Here is an 8,986-nt window from a genome sequence, read left to right as displayed (position 1 = left end):
AATAAAAAAAGGAGAGGGTTTTGGGGATTCCTTCACCGACCCACAAAACCCTAGCGTCCGTCCGTACGAACCGCCACCTCCGCCGCCGGATCGGTTGATTTCCGGTGATTTTGGGCCTCAGATCTGCTGGTTTGAGTGAAGGATCGAGGGATTTGAGCTCAGATCCGTTGCATTTCTTTTTCTTTCAGTTGATTTTGAGAGATGGAGGATGTGAAGCCGGGGATTTCGTCGCGTTCGGATGAGGGGGGCGCGATTGAAGCTCGATTTTCTGATCTCTGCAAGGTTCGTTCTGCTAAGTTTCTCAGATTTAGGGGAAATTTTCTCTACTTTTGGTATTTATTTAGGTCTTAGGTCTCATGTATTTTTCTCTTTCTGATTTTGATGCGTGAGAAGAACGATTTGGGGCTTGATGAGAGCGCAATGAGGCAGGCGATGGTTTTCTTCAGAGAGAGCAAACACATTCTGATGGCCAACATGTCTGCGATTGGGAGTGGATCGGTATGGAAAATGGAAAATGGAAAATATTATTCTTTTTCACTGCAATTAGTGATAGTTAGATGCATTATTTGCTAAAAAGTTTCTTGCTTGTATTTTATTATTGCGATTGGAATCAGGCAAATTGAGTAATCTTGTTTCACTATGTTTTCTTGTTATTGGGTTCATTGCCATTCGAGCCAGTATTTAGGGTTTTAAATTATTTTAATTACTTTTTAGCCGGAAGAGGTGGAGAGGTTTTGGGGCGCCTTTGTGGTGTACTGTGTGACAAGGCTGACCAGGGGAAGGGCAACAAAAGAAAATGAAGAAAATGGGGTTCCTTTGTGTCAGATTTTGAGGGCCTTCAAGCTTAAGTAATCCCCCGTTCTCTGCTTATATTTGTTTAGTCTTGGGCTTAGTGATTTTAGCAGACTAACCCTTCCCCCCCTTTGATTTTGCAGCGTTGTGGATTTCTTTAAAGAAATACCTCAGCTTGCTCTGAAGGCTGGTTACATTCTAAGCGGGCTTTATGGTTCGGATTGGGAAAAGAGGCTTGAGGTATTAAAGCATTTCATTTCCATCTTTGTATGGGTTGATTTAAATTTCGTTTATCCATTATTTGACACTGTTTGCTGTTCGTTTGGCTGTCCTGTTTGCAATAGTTGAAGGAGCTACAGGCAAATTTTGTCCATTTAAGTCTTCTTAGCAGGTAAAGGCTCAAGCATCCATCTAGTATGATCTGTTATATTTCCGTCGATTAATGTAAATTTTCATGGTAAGCCACTATAGTAAGGGCAGTTAATACTTGTGAGTTTCCCCTAGAAGATGTTATGAAGGAAGCAGTCCCTATTGAGCTTCTTAATGTCAGTTTTACCAACAAACTTGCTTTCTTGTCTTGTCCGGTCTTTTTGGCTATAACCTTCTGTTCTGGTTTTGCTTTTGTCATGTGTAATGCCTAAACATGCAATTTTTTCGTCCTCCCTTTATTGAACTTGGTACTTCTTTGTGCTATAAGTATTGTTTGCTGGATTGCTAAGCAGCTTAAATAACTGTAAACTGCGTGGCAATTCTTTAGTAATTTTATATCAGCTATTAGTATGGTTCCAATATGTTGGATACAGCTATAATAGATGATGTTGTGATGGCGAGCATGCAAACAAGTTGTGGTATGATTTCAACTTAAATTTAGCATATGATGTTTTTTTGCTTGTGATAACTAAACATATAGCCAGTTCTCAGTTTGCAAAGTGATGGTCAGATCCAGTGCGAAGGTGAATTTGTTGTGAAATGGTGATCTAAGGATATGTCCCTATTTTTCATATGCTGGGTTTTCTTTGCTCTGCATCTTACTGTGTGCATAGGTGTATGCTCTGTGTTTATACACTGCCTGTTTCTAGTGCTCTCACATTTTTAATTGACATGTTTCCACAACTGATCATCATAAACTTGCATGGTATGTCAGGTACTACAAACGTGCTTATCAAGAGTTCTTTAAGTGCAATTCAGGGAGCGTTCAGCATTCTGCAGTCTCCTCTAGTACAGGTTATGTTTCTGATTACCATAGATTTGGATGGTTACTGTTCTTAGCTCTGCGGCTTCATGCATTCGGTCGTTTCAAAGATTTGGTTACGTGCACCAATGGATTAGTGTCAATATTGGTTAGTTGTTACACAGCTTGATTGTTTTAATTGGACTGTTGCCTATAGTTACTATATAGTATCTGTAAGATTTAGGCTATAATATTCATCTTATGCTTACATTTCTTGCATGCTAACTATAATAGAAATTCTGACAGGCTGTACTTATTCTTCACGTTCCCATACAACTTAGGAATTTCAAGATCCGAGATTCCCCTCTTCTAGGTAATAACTTCAATTCATGATTTTAGTCATGGCACATTTATTTTGGTATCTGTTTATGTACAGAATCTGATGTACTAGAATTAGTTGTAACATGTTTTGCTGTTCTTATTCAGCTAAAAAATCAGACAAGGGTATCAACCTTCTGGCTTCTCTATGTAACATATATCAGACATCAGAAGATGAGGTCAAAAGCACAATGGAAAAAGTTAACAATATAATTGTGAATATTTTAAAAAAGGAGCCTTGTCCAGCTTCAGAGTGCAAGTCGGAAAATCTGGATTTCATCGTACCAGGTCAATATGCTAATTTTGCTTCTACTTAGTGATACTTGCTACCTTTACCTTGTGCTAAACTAACTCCATTATCAGATGGCCTGATGTATTTTGAGGATCTTCTAGAGGAGACCTATTTGAACTCAAGTTTATATATTTTGGAAAAAGACTATGAAAATGCAATCCACATGAGAGGAGAGCTAGATGAGAGAATGTTTATTGATGAGAATGACAGCGTACTTGGCAGTGGAAGTTTATCTGGAGGTGCCATCAACATGTGCAGCAGAAAGGTTTGTTCTTTAAGCATGGTAGAACCCTGCAAACTGCAGCCTAAAAAATACTGAATCTTTCCCCTTAGTCACATGTTTTTATTTTTGGTCATTTTTGCAGCCAAATTCTATTGCTATAGGTTCGCCTGCAAAGACACCACTGCAATTTCCTACCTCACCTGTAAATGGCAATCATGTAGGAAACTCTATCACTGCTATCAGTACACCAGTGAGCGCAGCCATGACAACTGCAAAATGGCTACGTGATGTCATTTCACCACTTCCTTCAAAACCTTCATCAGAGCTTCAGTGTTTCCTTTCAGCATGTGACAAGGATCTCACTGCTGATGTTACAAGGAGGGCCACTATTATACTAGCAGCCATTTTCCCGAGCAGCACTTTTGAACGAAGCATGCCTGGGAGTTTGCAGTCAGCTAACCTGATGGACAGTATATGGGCAGAGCAGAGGAAAATGGAGGCTATGAAGTTATACTTTAGGGTTTTGGAGGCAATGTGCAGGGCAGAGTCACAAGTATTGAATTGTAAGAACCTCACTTCATTATTGACCAATGAGAGGTTTCATCGTTGCATGCTTGCTTGTTCAGCTGAACTAGTTTTAGCTACACACAAGACTGTCACTATGATGTTTCCTGCTGTTCTGGAGAGAACTGGTATAACTGCTTTTGATCTAAGCAAAGTGATAGAGAGTTTTGTCAGACATGAAGAAACTCTTCCCAGGGAGTTGAAACGACACCTAAATTCTTTGGAGGAGCGACTTCTGGAAAGCATGACCTGGGAAAAAGGCTCATCCATGTACAATTCGTTAATTGTAGCAAGGCCAGCTCTATCAGCAGAGATAAACCGTTTGGGACTATTAGCAGAACCTATGCCATCCCTTGATTTTATGGTAGCACATTATAACATTTCTGGTGGGGGTTTACCACCTCTCCCTACTCGCAAGCGGGAGGTCTTGGCAGGTATCTTTATTCTTGAAAAAGAAGAAAAAAGTTTCTTGTTGTGAGATAAAACCCTGACATAAAAGAAATGGACACATAGGAAAATGATTTTAGGGCTCATATATCTCAAACAAACATGTGTGTGGTCATCTCTTAAGCCTTGTGAGCTTCAAAGTTTATATTGTGTTTCCCTGATCCCTAAATGATCACTCTTGCATACGTGACACATTGATGTCTAATAGTCATGCACTTTTATAAACAGGTTTTGTGTTTAACTTAGGTGATTCTTTTTGTCTCTGAGTTGTCTCATGCAAATCTCTTGTTTTAATTATCATATTTGCAAATCTAATGAGCTTCTTTCCAATACGGATTGCAGATCAGAATGGAGATCCTCAGACTCCTAAGAGGCATTGCAGCGAAAGTAATAGTGTGTTGGTAGAGCGTAATACTTTTACTTCACCTGTTAAGGAACGCCTATTGAGTGCTAGTGGCCTCAAAATGAAGTTACCACCTCTTCAATCTGCTTTTGCTAGGTAGAACTCCATCTACATATTTCCCATATATTAGTTATATATGAACACTTTAGCCAAAATTTTCATTTTGTATAATTTAAAACTGTGGTGCAGCCCTACACGGCCAAATCCTGCAGCAGGAGGAGAAACTTGTGCGGAGACAGGGATAAATATTTTCTTTAGCAAGGTAAAAGTTCTTGAAGAAAAGTTGTCGTCTCTTCTTTCTATAGTGTTGCATTTAGTTCACTTCTCTATGTTTTTGGTTACAGATTGTAAAGCTGGCTGCTATTAGAATCAGAAGTTTATCTGAAAGACTGCAATTATCTCAGCAAATTTTGGAGCGTATCTACAGTCTCATCCAAAGAATTCTGAGTCAACGCACTGCTCTTTTTTTCAATCGGCACATTGATCAGCTTATTCTCTGCTGTTTCTATGGTGTAGCCAAGGTACGTTGTGCTCACATAGTGTACATTGATCTTTACTACTTGTCTTATTTTCCAACTTAAAGGCTGAATGTGTGTTGCTAACAGATTTCTCAATTAAGTCTGACCTTCAAGGAGATCATTTATCACTACAGAAAGCAACCTCAGTGTAAATCTCAAGTTTTCCGCAGTGTATTTGTTAGTTGGCCATCCACAAGCCGAAATGGAGTAAGATAATTGGCCTTATTTATTTAATTTATCTTCTATATATCAGTTTCTAATCCAAAGGTTTCATACACAGAAAGTGGGGCAAGATCATATTGATATAATTACCTTTTACAATGAGATATTTATTCCTACTGTCAAGCCTTTGTTGGTGGAGTTAGCATCAACTGGAGTTACTCAAGAAGACAACAGAAGTACCACTGAAGATAAAAATGATAATGATGGTATGTGTTCATCATTCCCCCCCATCCATACCCACTGCATTTTTACAAGTAATTTTGTCTTCTGCTTACTCTTTAATTTCATACTAATTTTGGCATGGTTCAGGTCAATTACCAGGATCACCTCGATTTCCTCCTTTTCCAAATCTCCCTGATATGTCTCCTAAGAAAGTTTCTGCTTCACATAATGTCTATGTCTCTCCTTTGCGGTCATCAAAGGTATGTCTTTCCAAAAATGAAAACTTTCTAGCTTGCAAACTTTTTTCCTTTTCAGAATAAAAGTTTGGAACAAAACAGAAGTCGCATAAAAGGGGAAAAAAAGGTGCTACAGTAATCGATGATTTTATAATGGGAAAAGTAGGAAGCTATTTTTCTGCACTGACAGTTTTCTCCTTTCTTTCTTATAAATTTTTATTTGATACATCAGCTAGGGTTGTGCAGATGCCTGCAGGTCTTTGTTTTTGTTTTTATTTTTATTTTTATTTTCTTTCCATAGTAGAGAAATGATGCAACCACAAAAATTGATACTACACACATATACACGTGCACTCACGCACCCACCCACCTCCCTCGGTGGTGGGTGGGTGCGTGAAAGATTTGTTGTTGCCACCTTATTTACTAGTTGGCTTCTCTTATATAGTCTGCTTGAGTGGCTGTCTCTCTGATTTCATGATAAAGAAGTTTCAGAGATTGGAGATACTCCATGCCATAGTCATTTGCGTGTTGTGTGGAATGGTGGGATGAATTAAAATGCCACCCCCACCCCCACACACACAACCCAAAGTTACAGAAACTGTTAGGCGGCCTAGGTGTCTGACTCAAAATCTAGAGCCTAGGCGGGGCCTAGGCATTATTCTATTTGTTATTTTTTTAATAACGATCAATGTTATCGAAAGCCCTACGCACTCTTAGGTACTAAACTAGCTCTTAGCACTTAGGTGCTAGGTCTAGGAGTCTTTTTTTTTTAAAAGTGGTCGTGGAGGAGGTTTTGTTGAAGATCAGAGGATTTGGAGGAGGTGTTGATAGTCAGTGGAGGAGTTTGGAGGAGGTTAGAGGGCGTGGAGGCAGTAACAAGGGAAATCACGACCGATACCTATTAGTGTAGTCCGTGTAAGCAGTCTCCACTCCCCTTGGCGGTCTTAAGACCTAGGCAGCTGGAGCTTAGGTAGGGGCTTTTTAAAATATTGATACGACACAAACCCAATCCCTCGCCGGACCCCCGCCCATCGACCACCTGCAGATGGTAATCCTGTCAGCAATGTTAACTGCCAATTTTTGGGCATCATGGTTAAGAAGAATTTGCTGTTGTGCTTGCTTTTTTGCATGAATGTATTATTCTTTGTTTCGTTTCTTCAAAGCAAATATATTTTTAGGCTTCAGCGCACCAATCGGCCAGATTCCTACAGTCACTACCTTGATATCACCCCAAAATCTACACCAGACCTAGACCACGGAACATACTCTGGAAACCCCTACATCTACAAGGAGGATGTAGGCCATTGTTTTATTGTAGTATATAACACATACTCCACTCCATAGAGTGTGGTTAATCATTATTAAAAAATATCATAGGTTCATATTGCCTACATTTGGAATGTACCTTGGAATTTTCTTCTCTTCCTCTTCTGATAATTTAATATCTGATCTACATTGATCATTGACCTGAGAATTATATGGCCAAAGTTGGTACGTAGGAAAATGTTAGGAAAGTTCTTCCCCTGTGCACATGTTGAAATCTATGCCGCTGATATTTCATCTTGTTTCAATATTGAACTCACACCTGTCAGTATCAATTTTTATTTCATCACTACAAAGTTAAACAATGTAAATGCATCCTAACCTTGTGGATAAGCTGGTACAAGAGCAGTCAGTGATGCAATTTGGCTAAGAAAAGGCGTTCATCTTTGTGTAGGATATAACAAATAAGTCACTGACTGTATAGAGTTTATGATGAAGGCAAATATGAACAAATCTAAGCTATTGTAGCAGTCACCTTATGTTGAATAAAACAGATCTAACCATTGATATCTATCTTCTTATTTTTGTACAGTCATCAAGTGGGGTTACTAAAATAGTAGGTTCATTTGTATTGTAACGTGACAAACCTTTCTTGTTATCTTGACGCAGGCAGGCAAGCATCAAAATATTTCCTTATTCACTTGCAAACACTTTTTATAAGAATCATAACCACCTAATTCTCAAGTTAGAGGGCGTCTGTATTTGTGCTGATAAGATTTAGCTTGTGAAATGACATCAGATTTTATGTCTTGTTAAAAAAGCTCTACCATTCTCTGTCAATCAGTTACCGTGATACTGAAGACTGAGAGTGATGTGGACACTATAACAGCAAACGACAATTATTGTATATTTATAGAAAATACGGTTGAGAGATAATATAGTGCGCCCCTTCCATTTGCATCTCTGTTTTATATATCAACCAACACTATGCTCATGACATGCAACTTCAATTAGCATTACACTCAGTTTTAGAATATTATTCCTATTAACAGATGGATTCTTTACGTTCGCCGAGCTCCAAGAGTTATTATGCTTGTGTTGGTGAGAGCACTCATGCCTTTCAGAGCCCTTCCAAGGACCTAACTGCCATCAATAACCGGTTAAACAGGTTGAGTTAACTAAAATATAGTGAACAGGGGAACCTTATAAATAATTTTAAGTACAAATTTTTTTTTCTGATGCCTTCTTGTTATTGCAGTGTTAGAAAGATTAATGGCAGGCTCAACTTCGATTTGGTAAGAGATTCAGTTGTAGCTGGAAGCCTTGACCCTAGCAGTGATACGTCTTCACCTGTGTCAGCGGCTCCTTTGAAGGTTTTAGTGAAGTGTGAACAGCCGGAGTCCTAACCGCGATCCAAACGGTTATTTAAATCCTTTGTATCTAACCTAAGTTAATCCCCATCTCCTTTCAGTTTGTAACTTAATGGGATGAAGAAAATGTACATGAGTGTCGTGAAAAGTAGAATTATATTCCAGCTGCATCCCTCTGTATAGCGAGCAAATCCGCACTTGACTAACTTAATAAAGTTAACTATTCTGTAGCCTGTCCAAGATTGCATAACTATGATCAAAGTATTTTTATCTTATTTTTGTTGTTTAAAGCGAATATCTGATAACTTTGTGTTCCGTTTGTTCGTTGTCTCAACTTTTTATTTTATTAAGAATCTGATTAATTTCAGAGGCATTTTATGATTTTCACGAGACCAAAATGTCTGCTCAATTGTTGGTCCAGGCTAACTTGGATATGAGATACTACTTTATGTGTGTTGGTAAACAAGTCTTCTTGGTAAGCATGTGTATATGCACAAAATTTCTAACGAACTACTTGCGCACTTTCTGTTGATTTGTGAGAGTAGCTCTGATATCAATTGTTGAGTTGAGAAGGGTGATGGATACTAACAAATATTTTGTTATTATTTCTTTAGTGGTATAACACTCAGTACTCTCTCTAATATAGACATTCTCTCCATTACAAACCACTACTCTTTTACAAACACCCACTATTTATTTTTCTCTTTCTTTATCTTTTTCTTTAATTTTCTCTTGCTACTGGGATGATATCTATTGAAGGCTTTGGCATGTTATTTATAGGCGATATTGTGGTAGGTGTACACTGTGGAAGTTATGTTGCTATAGTATCTCTACAGTAATGGTCGGGGGCACAGTAGGTGGTTACTGTAGAAATGGTGGCTGGGGTAGGTGCGGGTAGGTAGCTCGGTGATGATTTTCATCACTTTATGTTAATAAACATAAAAG

The 8,986-nt window shown here is 38.5% G+C and overlaps 1 protein-coding gene across 2 annotated transcripts; it reads left to right on the top strand.

The window, feature by feature from the left end:
• On the top strand, positions 1-8,274 carry LOC109837386 (retinoblastoma-related protein). Of its 2 annotated transcripts, none has more exons than XM_020405618.1 (18): positions 1-282; positions 394-498; positions 715-848; positions 936-1,032; positions 1,137-1,183; positions 1,937-2,132; positions 2,270-2,336; positions 2,450-2,629; positions 2,705-2,898; positions 2,999-3,419; positions 4,210-4,366; positions 4,460-4,532; positions 4,615-4,791; positions 4,876-4,995; positions 5,069-5,216; positions 5,320-5,432; positions 7,724-7,839; positions 7,930-8,274. In XM_020405618.1, exons 1-18 carry the CDS (start codon positions 202-204, stop codon positions 8,075-8,077), a joined length of 2,574 nt encoding a protein of 857 aa, XP_020261207.1. In that variant the 5' UTR covers positions 1-201; the 3' UTR covers positions 8,078-8,274. The 2 variants fall into 2 exon arrangements, with proteins under 2 accessions (XP_020261207.1, XP_020261206.1); XM_020405617.1 differs by having other exon boundaries at positions 2,999-3,854.

This window comes from Asparagus officinalis, chromosome 4 (assembly GCF_001876935.1).
Source record: "Asparagus officinalis chromosome 4, Aspof.V1, whole genome shotgun sequence".
Taxonomy (NCBI): domain Eukaryota; kingdom Viridiplantae; phylum Streptophyta; class Magnoliopsida; order Asparagales; family Asparagaceae; genus Asparagus; species Asparagus officinalis.
Note: the sequence above shows the minus strand (reverse complement) of the source record. Positions and strands in the feature narration are given on the sequence as shown.